The sequence below is a fragment of the Furipterus horrens genome, unplaced genomic scaffold (genome assembly GCF_987537825.1).
Source record: "Furipterus horrens unplaced genomic scaffold, mFurHor1.1.pri manual_scaffold_12, whole genome shotgun sequence".
NCBI classification, from domain to species: domain Eukaryota; kingdom Metazoa; phylum Chordata; class Mammalia; order Chiroptera; family Furipteridae; genus Furipterus; species Furipterus horrens.
In genome coordinates, this window is record NW_028327182.1 from 92,084,379 (window position 1) to 92,105,479 (window position 21,101).

General features: G+C 46.8%; 1 protein-coding gene across 3 annotated transcripts in view; it reads right to left on the reverse strand.

Annotated features, from left to right (window-relative positions):
• Positions 1–262: 262 nt before the first annotated feature.
• Positions 263–21,101, reverse strand: part of STOX2 (storkhead box 2) — a 143,721-nt gene continuing 122,882 nt past the window's right edge. The window contains exons 2-5 of one of the 3 annotated variants that reach the window (XM_090258311.1): positions 17,687–17,839; positions 7,378–9,649; positions 7,166–7,214; positions 2,084–2,143 (exon numbers count right to left, since the gene is read on the reverse strand). In XM_090258311.1, coding sequence (XP_090114437.1) covers positions 7,208–7,214; positions 7,378–9,649; positions 17,687–17,819 — 2,412 coding nt within the window. In that variant the 5' untranslated portion in view covers positions 17,820–17,839 and the 3' untranslated portion in view covers positions 2,084–2,143; positions 7,166–7,207. Of the gene's footprint in view, positions 2,144–7,057; positions 7,215–7,377; positions 9,650–17,686; positions 17,840–21,101 lie in introns of those variants that run through there. The other 2 variants (XM_090258309.1, XM_090258310.1) reach the window with 2 other exon arrangements.

Genomic DNA, 21,101 nt, shown 5'->3' on the forward strand with positions numbered 1-21,101 from the left:
CATTGAAAGCCAGCTGACTTATGCATTTCAGCGGTGGGGGGGTTTACCGAGAAGTGGACTTGGGTTTCACTCGAAGCACACAAAATGAGCCTGCACTGAACTCCACGCGTCCAGGTTCCCATGCAACTTCCAAATATCTGAAAAAGCATGAGTGAGCACCCACGTGTTTCAGGAATCAGTCCAACCATGTATACAACTGCTTTCTTTAAACAGGTTGCCATTGACTGGACTTAACACTGGAGCAGAAGGGTCCCCACCCCCACCCCCAGTTGTATGGCATTGACTGAAATTTGAGGAAAAAGTATTTGAGACTTATTTTTGGATCTATGTTTTATGGTATATGGCTCCAAACATCACATGCCACTAAACGAAATAAACTTTTGGTCAGATCCTTTACTCATGTCCTATGGAACCCTTCTGCAGATAATTTTCCATTCTCTACAGATTTACTCTGCTCTTCTCATAAAATAAAACAAGGGGACTTGGAAAGGTCTCCTTCCTAGAAGGCTGAAGCTTATTTGTAATCCCTTTGCTGCTGACCGGCTTCTTTGTATTCAACGTGATGTTGTAAACTAAAGCCAAATGTTAACAAACCGTTTTGAAAAGAGTTGGGCTAATAACCATCCAGCCACCTAAAAATGCCTCCTGAAATTGGTTACAAAGTATCTGTAAACATTACTCTGGCATAGTTCATGTATGCATAATTGTCATTCTGGTAAATTTTAGGGGAGTACAAGTTAGAATCATACCACACTTGCAGAAATGAGCACATTCTGTTGTTAATTACATGGGCACATGTGTATTTCTGATCAAAAAATTACTTTAAAGTTTTCTCTATAGATATCTTCCCAGGAATAAAAGGCCTGAAGTTCACCTCTCCCTAAATCTGCTCTTCCCTAGAACCACTAAAAATTATCTCCCACAGCCTAATTTAGGCATTCTATTTAAAACTAAAATAGATTTATGTCCTTCCATTAGAAAGAATAACATCCCCAGGCCATACTCTCCATTTGTATCACAAAGAACATTTTGCTTTTAAACAAACTAATTATCATATCTCTTATAGTAAGCTAGGATCATCATAAGTATCCCAAAGAGGAAACGCTCCTCCTTCCATATTTGATGAACACCGTTTAGAAGTCCACATTACCTCTTCCATCACCAAGGGCCGTGTCCCAGCCAGGCCGGGGACCCCTTCCCTCTTATCCACTTCAGATTCAAAGGCCTATATTCCTGTGTGTGATGATGGACGGTTCAAACTCAGACAAGCATCTGTGACCTTGAAAACAAAATGCGGAAAACCCACACGCCCAGCATTGCCATCACAACCCTTTCTGATGACTCACTTCCCTGGACTCCTGCCAAAGTGCTTCCCACGCACCACAGTGAGAAATGACGGGCACATGAACAAATCACACACGGAGGGTTGGGGCCCCTTCTCGGCCATGGGGCACTGACGTCCCTCACGGTGGGCCCTTGCATGGGACATTTTGTGGTGGCTTAGTATTTGTGTGTGTGTGTTTTTTTTTGTTTTTTGTTTTTTTTGGAAGTGTCAAGAATCAGTTCTGTGGCACCATCTGCCCACAGACTGAGAACAACACCCACCTGTGGCATTGAAACATGGAATTGGCAAACTGCATGACATTGAAAATGCGTATCACACTTACAGCGTCTAGACTTCCCTATGTGTGCTCAGTGACAGTGACTGAAGCGAAAGTGTCCATTTCACCCCTACGGCTATTCGGTTGCTACAGAGCCATACATGTGAAAAGCGACTCTCCGCAAGAAAGACTTTTGTGTTTCGCTCTAGCCTACTTAGCGGCACAGTTTCAGTAAACACGAAAACTGTGGCTGAGATGCTTGTCTTCCCGAAGATGTAAACACCAGTCCTAGTGCTGTAAACTTGGCTGTATCGAACGAGACAGGAGATCGGCAGCGGAACGGCTATCACACGCTAGTCACAGAAGCTTGCAGGCAGTTGGACGGTTTCTGTAGCTTCTCAGCTTCGCTGGTCGGGGGGTCCGTACTTGCTCGGAAGTTGAAGGCCGGGCCAGCGCCGCCATGGGCCGGGCTCAAGGTAGGGTTCTGACGCCGGTTACTTTCAACAATGCTTGATGTGTTGGAAGCCAGGCTCTCCCGAGTGCTAAAAGAGTAAAAAGGTTGTGTTTTGTTTTGTTTTGAACATAAATAATTATATAGAGAGTTCCAGAGGAAGAGCAAATGATGTAGTTAATGGATTTGCTCTGTCAGCTCCTAACGTCACATCCAGACCATCTCCTGCTGATTACTCACACATGGCCCCAGGAGCTGCACCGTATGGGCAGTCGGGTGCACACCGAATGAAGGGCTTTCCCTTTAAATGTCTCCCCCCGCCTCCCACACTCAAGGAAACGAATTCAAAATGGGATGCGGTCTATAGTCATCGCAGCAGTTTTTAAAAACACTCACAACTGCACATACGTAATGATTTCATTGCAGGCTGGAAATTCATTGATATAACTGCTCCTGAGTCAACTCAATAATTGTACCCCAATGATTCCATTTTCATTCTTGATTAGCAGATTTTGACTTTGCTGGACTTCAATCTGCCACACTGAAGGAAATAAAATTCTTTTTAAACAGCTTCACACCTCTGTTTCAAATTCTAGCATTTTAGTGAAAACACACTGCACATTGTATTTGAAGATGAGGGAACGTAGATGTTACCAATTCACGTGTGCAGTTTACATTATCTGCACGCCCTGCCCCCCCACGCTCTTTGGGAGGAATTTTAAAGAATTCTTTAGAGTAGAGACGACTTAAAGACTTTAGTATTTTGATTTCTCTTAATTTTTCTAAGTTAGAAATACTGAAATCTATTTTAGTGCTCCAAGAGACTTAGAACATTTAGATTTTCAAATGTAGAGGGAAATAGCACAAATAAGATTACTTGGCCTGACTGACGGGAGCTGAATGGATTTCATGTTCAAGGTCCTCAAAAATAGTCATAAGAAACTTAGCAGCTTACAGAGAGAGACTGAAGAAACCATAGTTATGTCAAAACACCCATCCTATTGGATAGATTCAAGGTTTATAAAATATTTAAAGGGAGCTGGTGCCCCTAACGGATTTGAGCCTGCCGAAGCTGGCCTACAGGTCAGAGAATGACAGTGGACATCCTCACTGCCCTTCATTCCCATCCAAAACTGATGGCAATTTTGTCTGAACCCCAGACCCTGGCAGCCCTTACTTACAGGTCTTCCATCTTAACCCCCTGTGGCCCTGAGTCTGCTTCTCATCAAGGATCCAAGAGTTAATTGTTCAAAAGGAAATGTGTTTATCGGCTACCCAAAAGACAACTGGACATTTCTTGACAGCAGAGGATACCTCCAGAAGGTTAATACCTTTATAGAAATAAGTCAAGCTCTTCCATTGTGCCCATGGTAAATCTGGGCATACCAAAAAAATACTCAACACATCACCACGAAAGCCATGGACAGCGCGCGATTTACCTACTTACCTGCCTGACCGCTTCCCTAGGAAAGCTCATCAGTGGCCTCCCAGCCCTACAACTGAGGCACAGCTCAGGTGAAGAAAGGAAGGAAGGAAGGAAGGTGGTCAGCATGCAGACCCCAGAGATTTCATGACGCATGCTTTCCGTTTCATTCTTAGTCATGACAGTATTCCCCCGCCCCAGTATTCGACGTCCCCATTTTTAAAATTGGGGCAGTTACTTGATTGACCTGTAAACTCACAAAGTGATCGTGAAGAAACATGCATCAGTGAAGAATTTGCACAATGAACAGCTAGACACATGTAAATTATTTCTGCTCCCCATCTGGCACGTCATGAAGAAAGTAGCTACCGTGGGCTGGTTTGGGCATCTCTACATTACTAATGACATCTTTTCTATGGGAAAACATCTCTGAAGATTCAAAGAACCCACTTTTAAACCAGCTTCTAAGGCACAGGTTTAATATGTCCCTGCTGCACTCCAGGCACTACGCAAGGCCCTGCAAACACACGTCACTGCGAAGGGCTGTCTACGCTCTAAGGTGTCTCCTTGCCACAGCCCACATACTCATCGTGATAAATACATACAGTACTCCAGTTTCTCCAAAGGATATATTTCATGATTGCTGTAATAATGAGTCGAGTGTGTGACATTCCCACTGAGGACTCTGGATATGACGATGAACAAGTTCATGGAGATGGAGTGTTAGCAGTAAAACTATCCCACGAACGTGATCGTTCTTACTGTTTAAAGAAGAGGGCTAATGGTGCGTGCCACCTCAAAAGGAAGATCTCGGGACTTTACAGGCAGAAAATCCAAACCCGGCTGCTCGGTTGCTCGTCCTCTTGGTGGCCGTGTTTCACGTCTGGCAGCACACAGCACACGGTACACACAGCAGACACGTCCCTGGCAGCCTCGGGACCCTTTGGTTTTCATATTAAGTTTATCCACCAGTTTTGGCCTCGGATTTGGAATAGCAGGCTTTTCATGTCAAAAAATTTCATTTCAGTACTAGATCTACAGCATAGCTTAAGTTTCTACCTTTTCCCCGTCCCAATACCCTTTCAGTCCCCAACAAAAAGGACCGAAGAATTCTAGAAATGTGGCTGAACATGACTCTTGAGCCAACATTGAAAGCTGAGAGTGTGGTGATCAACATTTTTGGTCCTTTTTTTTTTTTTAGTTGGATCTTAGTTGTTCAATGAATTATTTACTGGAACACTTGAGTAAATAGTCCACTTAAGAGTTCTGTGTCTCCCACCAAGGGGGGGGGGTGTCACTGTGATGATACTATTTGTCTAAAGTACTCCTCATGCTAGCCAGTAAAACTGCCTACAACTCAAATGTTCTCCTTTGTACACTCTCCTCATGCAACAGTTAGAAAGGCAGCCTAGTGAGTTCATTGACAGGTACAGAAAATTCAGTTTACAAATAGGTACAGAAAATATATTAAATAAGAAGTGGGTACGATAAGGAATTGTTACGCAGATCCTCTAACGGCATGATATTTATGGGTGAGCTATGTACTCCTAGAGAGAAAATTCCGCCTTGGGATAGTGGACAGCCACCCGGCTAATTTGTGAAGCTTGTCCCCTCAGAACAACCTTTACCTCCTACCACGACCAAGCACTTAAAGAAATGCAAATGAACTTGTTTCAAGAATTAATCCCATTCATAGCCTCTATTCTGAGCCCCAAATTTAGAAGAAAAATATATTCTGTGGAGAGACTGGTTCAACTGTTTCCTGAATCTTCCTGATTATTTGCCTCCAAACAAGCAAAGAACTTCCAGTGTTACATGGAGGTAGGTTCCTGAGTTGGAACCATTAAGCCACTCCCAATGTCTCCTTCGCCACTATCCCTGGAGCACTAAGGTGTCCCCAAGTGGAGGTCCTGGGGCCAAGAGGCAGCCTGAAGGGTGTGAAAAGCATTAGGGGGGCAGCGTCTACATAATAAGAAACAGTAAAACAGAAGACACGGGCACATAAGCCACATCTTCCATAAGGGCTGGTTTTGAGCTTCTACCATAGATTACCGCCCTTCAAGCATGCCCAGCAGGTCTCCCCTGTAAGAATTCCAGAGGAGAAAAAAAGAGTAGAAGAAAGAAATAGAAGGGAAAGGACAAACAACAAAGTAACTGGTAAATAAATTAAGATTCGATTTGGATATTATGCAGAAAAAGTTATTTCTTAGGAAAGTCATTTAATAGGCCAGTAGGTTCCAGACCGAGGGCCAGGCTCCTTGAGGTCCCTTAGGGTTCCTCAAGGGATGGGCAGTAAAGGTCTGAGCCCCCCTGGCCTCTCACCCACTTTAACCAGAGTGCCAGCTCTGTAGTCTGTTTAGCTATTGGACTTCCACACGTGTTAGCTTGGAAAAATGGTTACAAGACGATGATGATGACAATGATGATGATAGCAAAGGCCTAATATGTGACAAACAGATTAATGATTCCCAATTCTAATTTTGGGATGCTATGTCCCCAAATTATCTAGAGACACAGTGAAATGATCACAATGGAACTGATTATAATCCTTCATCATTAAAACAAATATACGATGTACACAATCATATCTGAATACTTGTTAAAATGATAAATACTGTAAAATCTTGAGAATCACAGCAGATGAGAAATGTCAATCTCTCAACAGTATTTCTGCGCCTCAGAGTCACCAATCTGGAGTAGAATCTAGAAGGAAAATGAGGTCCCGACTTGCTCTTTGAGGAGAAGGAAGAGTTAAGGAGAAGAACAGGGAAGTTTGCTTTCTCAGCCCCTGAACCACTCCGGTGCACTAAACATGACCATCGGGCATGACATATTCTCAACTGTCAACCCTTTGCTGAATTACCAGCACCTACTAAAAAGGAGGGCGCATGACTAGAGGGCTCTGATTAGGTCGTACCAGTTCTGCAGGAGGAGAAAGAACAGTACCGGCACATGCTTTTATCTAACAGCGCAGAGGCCGCCAATTTTGGGGGGAAGAACAAGGTCCATTTCTCTGTAGATACGGGAGTACTGAGTGGAGGGCAAATGAGCAAGAGGGGCGGGTCACACACAGACTCGGGGTTAAAACGGCAACTCAATTCTAGATCCGCTGGACAGGTTTTAAGATCTGATTTTACAGTTGATCCTTTAACCTTACAGGGGTTAGGGGTTTTGACCCTCCCGCAGTTGAAAATCCCTGTCAACTTTTGATGCCCCCCCCCAAATTTAACTAATAATAGCCTACTGTTGACTGGAAGCATTAGCGATAACATAAACAGTTCGTTAACACTTATTTGTATATGTCTTAATACTGTATTCTTACAATAAAATCAGAGAAAATAAAATGTTATTACGAAAATCATAAGGAAAATGCATTTACAGTGTTTATTGAAAAAAACCTGCCCTTAACTGACTCACACAGTTCAAACCTGTGTTGTTGAAGAGTCAACTGTATATTCTAAGTAGAAGGACCCCAGTCCTTGAGTCAATCCATTTATTCCTATCCCCTAGCCCACCCCCACTACCTACTCATCTACTCAATTTCTGAAGGACTTAAAAAAAAAAAAGAAAAAAACCTTTCTTTATCGCGTGGTGGCAATATTTTAGATTAAACATAGAAAAAAACACTGGGAAAGCTGGTCTTAGTTAGATTGGACTGATGCAGGTTTGAGGGAGAAGGAGCCAACCCACCAGTCCAGATTGGTGATCTCTACAGCTGCAGAAACATTTGTTTCAATTCCTGAAAAAGAAGTCAGAAACAGGCTGTTAACAATCCAACTCACACAACTCTTAGCCCTCATTCACAGAACTGAGACCGTGCGGCCAGAAGCTTCTCGGGTTCTCTGCACAAGGCCCCCGGCCCCGGCAGGTGTATGGGTGTGCAGAAGGACGCCTCTCCCTACCGTGGGGAGTTGAATCCGCTGTCCACAGTGATGCTGCTGCTATCCATACTGTCCAGGCGGGCCGAATGGGTGGTTCTCTGGTGGCTGCTGCTGTCCGTTTCTTTGGGGGCAAGAAGGGTGAGGTTCTTCTCAAATTTCCTCTGCAAGTCTCTTTCCTTCTCCCTCTCCAGGAGCCACTGCATGGTGCCCACATCATCTCTGTTTTTCTCCTCCTCGGTGGCTTTGTTTGCCCCTTCCTCAGAGTCATCGTCATCAGAGACGTTGTAATAGTCAAAAGAGGCTTCCTGGTTCCCCCCGGACTCCTGCTGACGCTGCAGGGCTGGCAGGACTTGAGCCCCCGAGGTCCCCAGGGGTGATGGCTCTAGCTTCTCGCACCGGCCCGGCAGTGTGTCGGCAGGTGCCTTCGGGTGAGACTTGAGGAGGGACAGGCTGGATTTGTGATAGCTGTTTACAGACAAGGTGCTGTGAAGAGGTTTGAACAGTGTGTCTTTGCTGAAGATCTCTTTCCTCTTGTCCAGGCTGCTGGGCTCAGCGCTGTGATGCTGGAGGAGGCGACCATTGGCGATCCCTTCGGCCGCTGCGCCCGACACAGCCGGGCCCCCACCGGGCCCTTTCGGTGACTCCTCCTTGTGCCCTACAGGCTCCCTGGAGGAATGCGGGGTCTGCCTCTCAGACAGAGGCAGCTTTTTCACCCCTTCTGCCAGGGTCAGGGCGTCGTGGTCCTCCTTGTTCTTTCCCAGGGGCGACGGGGCCGTGAGCACTGTCTCGCTGGAGGTGTTGCACTGGAAATAGTCATCCGTGGCCGTTTTTGTTGGACAAGAGCTGAGCTCACCGTAGGACGGCAGGCTCTCAGGGGGTTTGCCTGGCTCCAAGAGGCTACACGCGCTGGAAGGCTCCTTGCTGCCACCGACGGCCTTTTCTGGAATACACAGCTCTTTATAGCTCGTGGACAACAGGTGAGCCCTTTGGTGAGCGGCCGTCTGCGCGGGCCTTAGAGTGCTGTCGTCGGTGTAGGGCTGCAGAGGGGTCTGATCATCCTGGCTGCAGCCTTCGGCCAGGTCATCAGGTGTCCCCAGAGAGGGAGCGCCCAGGGGGCCTTTAGAGTTGTCCATGGACCTGGATCTCTCCTTGGCTTTGCTGGGCCTCTCGTTCCTGGACCGCCGGTCCTGCGTATGGCTGTGGCTTCGGTGCACTTTCGAGTGGGAGCTCCCCCTGGAAGGTTCGGGAAAAGGCATCTCAGTTCTCCTTTTGGCCAGTTCCCCCGACACATCCCACTCGGGCGTCATGGGGAAGTGAGGCTCGATCACACTGGTGTTGCTGTGCATAATGAAGTTCTCTCCTTTGTGCTCGATGATGAAGCAGCCCTCCCTGGGGGCCCTGGTAAGAGGGTCACAGAAGTCATACTCTCTGTCACCTGGGAGATCCAGGTGGGAGCCATCTGACGGGTCTCCTTTGGAAGCTCGCGTCTTGCTGTGTGACCGAGACTTCCCGTGGGACTTCCGATGAGTCCTGCTCTTTTTACTTCTTCCGCTGTGGTGGGCAGAGGACCCGGCTTTACTCCTGTGTGCTTTCTCCTCTTCCAGCTTCTTCATCAGTGCGGTGTGCCTCATGACATTTTCCACGGTCAAGTCCGGGTTGATACGCCGGATGATCTCCATCTCCACCTCCCGGGGGATAGTCGTCGGTGTGTCCTCATCTCGCAGGGGCCACTCCTCAGGAGGAAACTGGGCGGAGAAGTTGGCCAGCTGTTTGGTCTTGTCTTTTTTAAAGCTTAGCCGGAATAACTTGAGCCCGAATTTTTTGGACTGCTTTTCACTGTCTTTCGGTTTGGAGAGAGTTTCTGTCTTGTACGAAAAGTTTACAGTACTTTTGCTCTTTTCGGTGGGTGGCACCGGGCAGAGTGGGGGAGGGCAGTAAGGGTCTTTGCAGTCCTTGGCAGGTTTCCTCTGCAGAGTGGATGCGTGCATGCTGTGCATGTCTTCTCTGCAGCAGTGGCAAGAGTCGCAGTGGTTTCGGGGTAATGTCCTTTCCCTGACGCAGCCCGAAGCAGAGGGCGTAATGGTTCCCGGTTGTGGGGAGGTACACTGAGACCTGTCAGGTATCCTCTCGTCCAAATGGTACCACTTACTGTTAGTTCTTATGAGGGAAGGGGTGATGAAGTAAGTCTGTGGGGTCACAATGAAATAGCCGTCTGGAGTTGGGTAGATCTTCCTCTCCCGTACCAGCGTGTTCAGCGTGTGCCGCAGAATTTCTTGGCTTGGGGTGGGGACACCTGAAACCGAGAGAACACATGCGTGAGCATGGAGAGGACACGTGGTGTTGATCCCTGAGGGTGCAGACTCTGCTGTGGCCTGGATGTCTGTGCCCCCCACCCCCAAGATTCATAGGGTCAAGCCCCAGTCTCCAATATGATGGGATTAGGGGGTGGGACCTCAGGTTCACACGAGGTCATGAGGTGGAGCCCTCATGACGTGACATTGTAAGAGGACGAGACCAGAGCCCTCTCGCTCTGTAGTGGGAGGACATGGCTCTCCACAGGCCAGAAAGAGGATCCTCACTAGACACCAAATGGGCCAGCGCCTTGACCTTGGACTCACTTCCCAAGCCTTCAGAACTGTGAGGAATAAATGTCTGGCGTTAAAGCTCCCCAGTCTATGGTATCTCGTGAAAGCAGCCCAAACTGACTAAGACAAAGTCCTATTACTTTGGCCAAGCTTCAAAGTGGTATCATAGAGCAAGTCAACAGCATTCAAGGGTGTCTGTTAAGTTCGGCGGCCATCCTACTTTTCTCTGGTGACTCTTACGAATATTACCACCGACAGAGTGGGAAAATGTCAGAGCTGGGAGGAGACGGAGGGAAGTTTGATGAAGTTAGGTCGCGCCTGTTGTAACAAATCTTTACTGAACTGAATTAGTGAAGACAGAATATTTTTAAATAAGGGGAGAAATGAGAAATGTTTTATGTGATATGATAGAAATAAACAGAAGAGACTTTTCCCACAAAAACAACTAGGGAAACAGGGTTGAAAAGCCACCTTGGTGTGGGAAGACGAGCCTGAGATACACAGAGGTTACCACAAATGCTTGGAGCTGCTCTATACATTTTTAAAGATTAAGTTTACTTAATAAACTGAATTTTATAAAGTATATAAAAGGGCAACTGGTCTTGATCGTTGTCCATGATGTAGTTCTCTCCAATTTTGAAACCACGGCCTCTGTGGCATTCAGGGCAGTTCCTCCTTAGCCTAAGTCAGCGGGACGAAGGTGGTTCCTTACTTATAACTGGAGAGTCTAAGAAACAGATTCTTGAAAGCCTAGATGCGCTGCCTCTGTCTGGTCACTGATCCAAAACTGCTGTGTCTGCCACAACCAAAATTTCAGAAGGAAATCATAGGTACTCCTTTGTGGAGTACCTGATACTGTTTTCAAAGGGTTTTGTGTGTATGTCTATGCCTGGCTACGGGTATACATACTTAAGGAAGTATACATTCTCCAGGCTGCAGTGCATTTACTTTAGTTCTTGGGTGATCTCCATTCCTCCTTGCCAGGTACACTGACAGTGACGATATTTGTAAGACTGACCTGAATGATATACAGTCATGCATCACTTAACTATAGGGACACGTTCTGAGAAATGTATTGTTAGGTGATTTCGTTGTTGCACGAACATTCATAGAATCTACTTACGCAGATGTAGATGGTCTCGCTTACTACACACCGAGGCTATATGGTGTATGTTGTCTATTGCTCCTAGGGTACAAACCTGTACAGCATGTTACTGTATTGAATACTGGAGACAAGTGTAACACAATGATAAGAACTTCTTTATCTAAACATAGAGGAAGGTACAGTAAAAATGCAGTATAAAAGGTAAAAATGGGGATGGGGTTGAAGGGCTGGGTGAAAGATGGGAGGGGATGGAGGAATGAGAGAATAAAATGAAGGGACTAAGAAGTATACAAGTTGGTAGTCACAGAATAGTCACGGGGACATAAAAAGAGGCATAGGGGAGATAGGCAATAAAACTGTGATACCTATGATGGTGTCAGATGGGTACTAGATTAATCTGGGTAATCACTTAGGAAGTGATATAATGTCCAATCACTGGGTTGTACCCCTGAAACTAGTATACTATTGTACATCAACTATAATTGAAAAATTTTTTTAAATTATTTTTGAAAAAGGATGCACCTCTGTAGGACATTTACCATGAACGGAGCTTGGAGGACTCGATGGTGCTCTGAGGAAGTCAGCGAGGGGAGGTGAGTGACTGTGAAAGCCTCGGACATGGCTCGACACCCCTGTAGGTTTTGTAATCACTGTCCCCTGCCGCCTTCCACCAGCGTCAGAGAGAGAAGACCAAAGCAGTCAATGCTGCTCCATGAACAGGGACGTGGGCTGGGCTGACTGGGAGCATCGGAGAGAAAGCGGCTGGGTAGGGCAAAGCCCATCCGCACAGTGACCGTCAGGAGGACATAAAGGGTGGTCAGCAGGAATAAGAAATTAAGAAGGAGAGGTAAAAGGACATCAGGGATTGTCACGGCACTGTGGTTCTAGCTATGGCACGTTGGAGCAGTGTCAGATCAAGGAACTTTGTGGCAGTCATTTAAAAAAGGAGGGTTTAACATGGAGAGCGTATAGAACTGAGGACTCAATAGTTTGACTTTGGAAATTTGCTTTTGGTTCCATTGGTCTCCAGCAGTGGAGAAAGAAAGCTCATCTACGCTTCAGATCATTACAACCTGAAAATGTCTCCAAAGTCCAGGGATAGCCCGGCCCCACATGACCACAGAATGCTTTTCCTGAAGTGGCAGTGGCCCTTAACCCTCGTTCAGGCAGCTCCTGTGGGCCTGTGTCCTTGTACAGGATCTTAGGTCCCCAACAAGGAATTTACAGCCATGTTCTCTGAAGACCATCGGACTAGGTCTGCGAGGGCTGCAGAGCCCTCTGAATGTGTAGTGCTGGCGGGGGGAGAGACAGGCTCCTCCAGGCTGAAGTACGACAGAGGCTGACAGACTGGGACGTCACCTGTGCACGCAACATGGAGGTGCTGGGAGTGAGAGGGAACCTACTGCCGAGCCCCACAAATACTGATCCTGTCAGAGGGAAAACAAATTCCTCCTGAACCACACGTCCTCCCATTTCTTACAGGAAATTCAGTTCCATTATAATCTCATGGGACCACCAACGTCCATATGGTCTGTCTTTGACCGAAACATCTTATGAGGGGCATGGCGGTAATTTGGAAACAGGTCAAGTTGATGATACTGCCAATATTCAGCTGTGTCTGACCCATAAAAATGACAATTCCAGCGGGGACTGAAAGCTGGGGCTCCCGGGCCAGAATGCTGGATGGAAATTAATCGCCGTTAATGAACATTGTTGGTTAGATTGTGCTCCCCACCCTCTGCCATTTCAAGTCCTAATCAGTACCTCAGAATGTGACGTCAGGTGAAGAGGGAGTCTTTATAGACATAATCAAGTTAAAATAAGGTCACTGGGCCCTGGCTGGTGAGGCTCAGTGGGTTGAGTGCTGGCCTGCGAACGAAGGGGTTGCAGGTTCGATTCCCAGTCAGGGCACGTGCCTGGGTTGTGGGCCAGGTCCCCAGCTGAGGGCATGCAAGAGGCAACCAGACAGTGATGTTTCTCTCCCTCTCTTTCTGCCTCCCTTCTCTTCTGTCTAAAAATAAATAAATAAAGTCCTTTTAAAAAAATGAGGTCATGGCGGGGCCCTAATCGAATATGATTGGCATCATTTCAAAAAGGGCCATTTGAATATAAAGATATGCATAGAAGGAGACAATGAGAATAGACACTGAGAGGAGACAGCTGTCTGCTAGCCAAGGAGACCGTCGTGGAGCAGATGCAGTCCCCGCAGCCTTCAGAAGGGACCCACCACCTCTACTGGTCCCTCGGTTTTGGATCCTAGCCTCCAGAACTGTAAGACAACACATTTCTGCTCTTTACGCCACCTGTCCTATGTTATGGCAGCTCTAGAAAAGTTAATACAGCTGGTATCATCTTGGGAAACTTGCTTAACCTCTCTGAGACTCTTATTCACTGTCATCAAAATGTGGGTCTTAACAGTACCTAACCCCATAGGGTTGTTGTGAGCTTAAATGAATTTAATGTATCAGGTTAGCCAAAAAGTTCACTTGTTTTTTCCATAAGATGGCTCTAGTAGCACTTGGTTGTCTTTAACTTCATTTGAAACAATTTTGTTAGATTGTATTGTGGCAGTTGACCCTGGCTGGTTTGGCTCAGTGGATTGAGCGTCGGCCTGCGAGCTAAGTGTCGCTGGTTCGATCTTCCAGTCAGGGCACATCAGAGAAGGAAAACTCTGACTCCAAAAAACCTCCGCTGCCTTGCGGCATACCTCTTCAGGGGAAAGGCTAAGGGAGTAAACCCCGACAGAAAATCCGGAGCCGGAGTCCCTAAGGCGGTTTGACGTTGTAGTCAACACCGGCAACTCCTGCGGCGCACCTGAAGCCAAGCTGTATTGACTCCGTCTTTCCCTTGGACCCTTCAGCTGCGAAGAGAGGGGGGGTCTGCTGCATGGGCAACAGCAGACCCTCCATATCACCCTGCCCAGGCTCTGTAGCTTCAGCTTCACTGGAGAGGACACTCCAGCGTCATCGCAAGATGTCGATTCAACACGGGAGGAGACAGATACCGTGTCACTCCCGAGTCGGACTGCACAGCCATTCTCGGCAGTGCAGATAGACTCTTAAGAAGCTATACCATCGTCTCTCGAGACGGACGGCTGCCGACGATTGTGGCAGTGGTCATATTACTGTCCATTAAAAAAAAAAAAACTTATCAAAACTGGTGAATTTTGTGTAGCCATTTCAATATTGAAGATGGAAGAAAACACACAACAGTTTTGGAATATTAGGCTTATTTCAAAAAAGGTAAAAACACAATTGAAACACAAAAAAAGATTTGTGCCATGTGTGGAGAAGGTGCAGTGACTGATTGAACGTGTCAAAAAAGGTTTGTGACGTTTCATGATGGCGAGTTCTCGATGATGCTCCAGGGCTGGACAGACCAGTTGAAGTTGATAGCCATCCAACTGAGACATGGAGAACAATCAACCTTCTACCACACGGGAGACAGTCGACATGCTCCAAATATCCAAATCAAGAAAGTCAGTGGTGAAAACGAAAAATGTGTCTTCTATGTTATGGAAAAAAACTAAACAGACTTTTTGGACAACCCAAGGTATATAACAGTGCCCAACATATAGTGAACTCTCAATACACATTGGCTACTAGTAATCTCAACTTTGGGTCAGGACCCATGGAAGCCTGGGTTAGCATCAAAGCATGCTGCAGAGCAGCCTGGAACCGCTGGGTAAGCTGAGAAGTGTAGGCTCCCCCAGCCCCTCCAAAACTACGGAGGTAGAAATAGCCTGGGGCGCTCAAAGGGAGAGAGGCAACCTACACCCCCATGGGTGTCACGGGTCCAGAAGCCATCCTTCGCGACCCAGGCAGGAAAGATAACACTGCCTATGAAGAATGTATTCTTTTACATAATTACTTAATCTTTGACCTGCATGCTTTCCTTTTAGTCTGGGCTCTACTCTTGAGAAACGAACACTGGTTTTCATGCACGTGATTTCAAGGTCAGGATAATTGCAGTTGTTTTTTGTCTTAAATTTTATGAGTTTCTGCACAAAAGAAAAACTAATTTCAGTTGAATTAGTGATGTAATCCGAACCACATCTATGCCATTCTTGAGAGACGGCATACAACAACAACAAAAAAATGCTTTAAACTTAAAATAGCTGCTAGGCCCTACTAACCACCTCCCACTGAACAACTTCAGGGGGCGCCACTGACGCGGAATTCAGCTCCTGAGATGAGCCGCTACTTACGAACGCCGCCGCCTGCAGTTGCAAAGCACAGCGACCCAGATAACAAGCCCACGTTGGAAACTCAGTGACTCTTCGATGGCAGCGTACATTCAATCAACATTAAAACAGGAAGGAGTTTTCCAAAAGCTAGTAAGGCTCACTTAGAAGACTTCACAGTTGAGTTTACCGTGCTGCTAGATTAAAGGAAAGGGCTTGATTCATAAAAATAGCTATTGCTATAAAACAAAAAGTTAACTGTATTCTAGAATTTGCTGATTGTAGGCCTTCCAAGTGATGATCTTAAAAGCCTTACAAAAGCGTACAGAACCATGACCACACTGTAGCCATTCCTTACCATTAAGAATAAGCTCTGATTATTCCCAAATGAAGGAATAAGAGTTTCCTCAGAGACTTTACATCTAAAATTTTTATATCTTATATTTGCAAGTATATCAATCAAATAATGTTTAATTTGAAAAAAACAAAACAAAATAGAAGCATTCCCTGTTCAATCCATTTTCCACAGCTGTGCATTTTCAAGAGCTTTACGAGGAAGTCACTGATACTGATGATAATTAGTTTATGAGTAAGTCCTAGTATAATGACTGATATTTCCAATTGTCTACAAAATCCAGGGTTCCACTAGAAATCTGTAGGGGTCACTTGAGAGCGCTATCGTTGCGATGGATATTTTTAACATTTGCATGTCCCATCACTTCCAGATTCTGCTCCCAAAGTTCACCACGAATTTGGATTTTGAGAGCTTAAAGAATAAAGAGAAGCTTTCCACGCAAGCTGACCCCTCCCTTACCTTACTGCTGAAAGGAAAACGTTTGCCTGGAAGTTAACAAGGAAAGGCAAACAATTGGTGAAGAACATTCAGAGATCATAAAATGTTATAAAACAAGATAACTGATAGGTTGTAAGGGTGGGTGGCTTCCTAGGAAGAGTTTTTAAACCGTACACATAACTTCAAAGACATTGATTGGGAAATGGAAAGAGAAGGAAAAATCACCAGGAAAAGTGGGGAGACTCAGTATCATAATTACGACTTAGTTTAGAAGCAGCCTTTCTGTCCTCTCCAAGGGCCGGGGGTGCGGATGGGGTACAGGTGAAGCAGAGCCACCTGGCTAGGACCTGTCTGAGCCAGCTGACTCCTGGAGAACCCATGAGATTGACACCGGAGCTAAATAAAGGCTCATCAGTGTTTGCCACTGGTGTTCCGCGACTGCTTGTTACCCGGCTTTTTTGGAGCAAACACTAACTGCTATAGCCAACAGCTTATATTTACAAAGGTCTTCTCTCAGCTGAATGAAAACCATGTGACGCGTGGGTGTTTAACGTAAGCTCTGTTTCAATCCAGGAAGAGGCTGCACCCAAACCAAGCTGGCAAACTGGTGGCCGGATAATGTGTTGTATTGGACTTGCATGTTGTTCGCACGTTAAAATGTACATGCATGTCCCGTAAAACTGAAATTCCAGATTCTCTTGAAAACAGAAGATTTCACAACTCTGGCAAGACCCAACTTTTTTTTTTTTTTTTGAGAAAAGGAATAAGGGATTGCAGCTAAGAAGGGGCTGCCTCTCTTGAGACGGGGTGCGCATTCTTCAGCTCGTCCCCATTCCGAACATCTCCCAGCACTGGAGGCGTCAAATGCCATTCACACAGCAGCTGGGCTGCTCCCTTCTCTTTATACTAATTAAGAGAAAACCTTTTATTGTTTTTACAGTGAGATCTTAACTAATTTACCAAATATCATATTCTTTAAAAAAATTTTATCCTCACCTGAGGATTTTTTTTTTTCATTGCTTTTAGAGAAAGAGGGAGGGTGGGAGGGAGGGAGAGAGAGAAGTGTGAGAGGAACATCTATGGGTTGCCTCCTGTATGTACCCCAATAGGGGATTGAACCCACAAACTGGGTAGGTGCTCTCACCAAGAATCGAATTTGGGACCTATAGAATGACACTCTGACCAACTGAGCCATGCTGACCAGGGCCCAGATATCATATTGTTAAAACTCATCAGGCCACGACATATGCATGCAAGATATGTTTATCCTTGCCATCCCTCTTTCTGTAGTTTAACCCCGTAGGACTAAAGTTTTCAGTTGTTTCTGACTCGTCCCTGTGAGTCACACTGTTCATGTATTCAAAGAAGGCTGCGTTTCAGAGGTTGAATGGAACCTCGGTAGTTTTAGCCGGAATTCCTCATGGATTTGTATTAAATTTCTTTTTCTCGGTGCCAATTAAAAACCTCTTACAGCTGAAGAAGGCACGTTATCTTTGAAGTAACACCAGTGCCTTCATTTTTAATTACAAAACTAAGAAACATTTCTGGTCTATTTGGGCGGCGTTTTGGTGTTTGGTTTTTGGTTTTCCTGTCCAACTGAAACACGAGGGGAACCGCCCGCGCGCGGTCCTGGTGCCGCCCCAGCGCCCAGCGATTCCCGTTACCTGGGAAGCAGGTGGTCAGGTGCTCCATCAGTGCTTCTTGGGTGACAGGTTTTCGTGCCGAGTTCATTGCTGAGATGGCCAAGCAAAGGATCTCCCCGAGTGGAATAAACTGAGATTGACTGATGGGAGACATACTGATGGGTGACACATCACCTGCAGAAAGACAATTTTCAGGTGAGCGGTTCGTTAAAAGACCCCGCCGTCTGTCACACCCACGCCTCGCACTACGCGGCCCTCCCGTGACGCTCTCTCCTAGGCCCCGTGTTAGGAGTGCGGTCACCTCCCAAGACGGCCGTTGTGCACACAAACTCAGCCCGTCCCCTCAGCTGGAGAGACCACGGCCTCCCCAAACAAAACCCAAGCACCCGTTTAAGGAGACATATTACTGAAAGGCCCACAACCATGGGACTTGGAGAGAGAATCTCTGTATTGGTTAACTTGGAGCTTATTTATTTATTAACAGCCATCTACAACTTGACAGATGCATTTGTAGTAACTTGAGGATTCATTCATTCAAATGGTGAGTGCTCTTTAGGGTCAGGCATCTGCAGGGGGCTTGGGACCGTGAATAAGGCCACTTCCCCAAAACAGCTCTGTCCTCAAGGAACTTCTGTTCAAGCGAAGGAGACAGTCACGTAGCCCAAAGTTCTCGGTACACCAGAGGGCTGAACACGGACTTTGCAGCAGAGGGGGGTGGGGGTAGGGCTGAGAAGCAGGAAGTGAGAGGTTCCCCTGAGGATGGGCAGCCTGAATCTGGTGCTGAAGGAGGGGTGGGTGGTGGTTGGGAGGTGGGGGGGAGGGTTGGTGCTGATGAAGCAGGTGGTAGGACCTACCAGCAGGTGTTTCTGGGGAGGAGCAGAGCAGGCCCACAGGGACAGAGGCACAGCCGGAGGAAGGAGCTGTGTGCTCCAGGCCTATGAGGGTGACGAGCCATAGAGAGGACTTAAGGAATGACCAAGTCAGCCATGAATTCAGAGAGATGACTGACTTGGCCACAGAAGGAATGGACCGGAGGAGCAGGGGAGGGAAGATTTCATCCAGGGGGTGCTGTGGCCTCCTGCGACCTTTGCATCTAAAGGGGCCATGGGGGCGGTGGGGGCCGAGGCAGGAGAGGCTGAAGACCGGCAGCCCCGGGGGCGGGCTGACTGTGGCTCTGGAGGAGGTGGCCACGTGCCAGGCAAATACAGCTTCTATCCCTGCCGTCTTCACATTCCAGTGCGGTGATTTTTCAAGTCCAAGTTCTGCTCCAAGAACTCCTAACCCCCAACAGAGGGAGAGTCTGGGAAAGCAGGGAAGTCTGCTTCTGATGCCCGGGTGCCTCCTGTTTCATCCTCTGGGGTTCTGTAAGGTGTCACTTTAAAAAGCCCCCACAGAAAGAGGGTGGAAGCCATCAGCAGCGTGGACTGTCAGTGAGCTTTCCTACATTTATTTCCCATGGGCACTGACATCATCACGGCTCTTAGTTTCCTAAGCGTGATTTCTCTCTTGCAAAAAGCTACCGTGGCCAGCAGAACCGAGGCTCGGGTCAGCCTGTGGCCTTAAGCAGCACCTTCCCGGACGGAGTCGAGGTGCACTAGGGTGGACCAGCCTCCTCACTGCCAGGCACTTAAAGCTGTGCCCAGCGCAAACCCTACTTTGACAGGAGTCTGGCATCGCCTTGGGAAAGAACTTGAACCCTGCTTTGATGGACTGAATGGGAAACAGTTGGATGGATGAAACCAGGCAAGAGAGCTTGGGAATGGACTCCACCGGATCAGGGGGTAGGTCTGACAGGAGAACAAGATGACGCAGCAGGGCCCCAGGGTCAAAGGCCTGAATGCCTGGGCCCAGCTCAGCTCCATGCTCCCCTCTCTTCAGCATACCCTTGGGGTTCCAATCAGCTCTGCCGAGGGGCCATTCTCTACAAGATGGGTATGAAGAGAATAAGACATTTTCCCCAAAACCAGAGAGAGAAAGGAGTCCTCAAATCTGCACCAGGATAAGGCCAGCAGAGGTAAAAATCAGCAGGAACCGGGAACTGACCCAACTTAAAACCCACCAACTTCGGGGGCCTACAGGAGCTAAGTGTCACGAAGAGAAGGCCTCCGAGAGGCGCTGGCAGATCTCTGATGGGGCACTAGGGCGTGGAAGCTGGAACTTGGGATTTGGGGCTATTCCCGTGGACATGAGCTGCTTACACTGGCTGGTGAAGCTCAACTCGTATTGGTGACTTAAAAATGACAGAATTACGTGGGCTGGGGACCACCTCCGTGGGCAAGTATGCTACTTCCTGGAAGAGTAGATTTAAATCTTAAAAAAAAAAAAAAGTTGGATCCTTAAATTCAAATAAAATCATTCTAAAGCCTAACGTGGAAAAGGTGAACCAGGAGTGATGGTGAAGGGGCAGAGGTGGGCATTTGGAGCTACACCTGTTCACCTCTCCTCTCCCCTCGGGGTCCGGCAGCTCAGCCGCAGCCACTCTAGAGCTGTCTTTTGTGACTCCTTACCTCTCCCTCCACCTTCTACAGGAGAGGACAAGGACGCTGCGTCCAGGTGTCCCGATGAGTTGCTAGGTTAGCCTGGAATCATTTTGTAAATCCGGTAAATGGAAAGGGGAGGTCAGCTGGCAAAGCGGGGAGGTCAGGGCATGCCCCAGTGCCTTTGAACTATGTACCATCTGGAAAGGTAACACCTTCTAATAGTTACCTATCATCGTTAAGGACTTCTCAGAAGATCAAAAATACAAAATTACTAAATATGATTTTTTTAAAAAATGCAGATCTGTTTTCTGATTTTGTATAAGTTACAGGGAACTTGATCTCTCTGTAAAAAGAAGTAACTATTAGCAAAATAAACTAGTTTAGGTCATGTGTCTCCTTATGCTTTTAGCTGAAAGTATTTGTTTAGTTTAAATGCCATCTTCTAAGCTAATTTCTTTTCATTCATTGCAGCCAAATATAAAAGGCAGCATACTTTGTGTCTGAATTGAATTTGTTTTGAAAAAGCTCAGTTCCACTATAATGAAGAATATATGCAATAACTTGTTTTTTAAAGATTTTATTTATTTATCTTTAGAGAGAGGGAAAGGGAAGGAGAAGGAGAGGGAGAAAAACATCAATGTGTGGTCGCCTCTCATAAGTCCCCAACTGGGGACCCGGTCTGCAACCCAGGCATGTGCCCTGACTGGGAATCGAACCGGCAACTCCTTGGTTTGCAGGCTGGTGCTCAGTCCACTGAGCCACACCTGCCAGGGCTATGTGATAACTTTTAACACAGGATATAGGATAAAATGGGAATGTGGAGGCTGTGAGAGACTATCTCCATGTCATCTCATTTTTATTCTGCACTGAGACATATTAATTTCCACTTCCTCCCTACCCCCAGCCCATGGGCAATCCTGGGCTTCCTGGTCCCTTCCTTCCTCTCCATCCCGAAT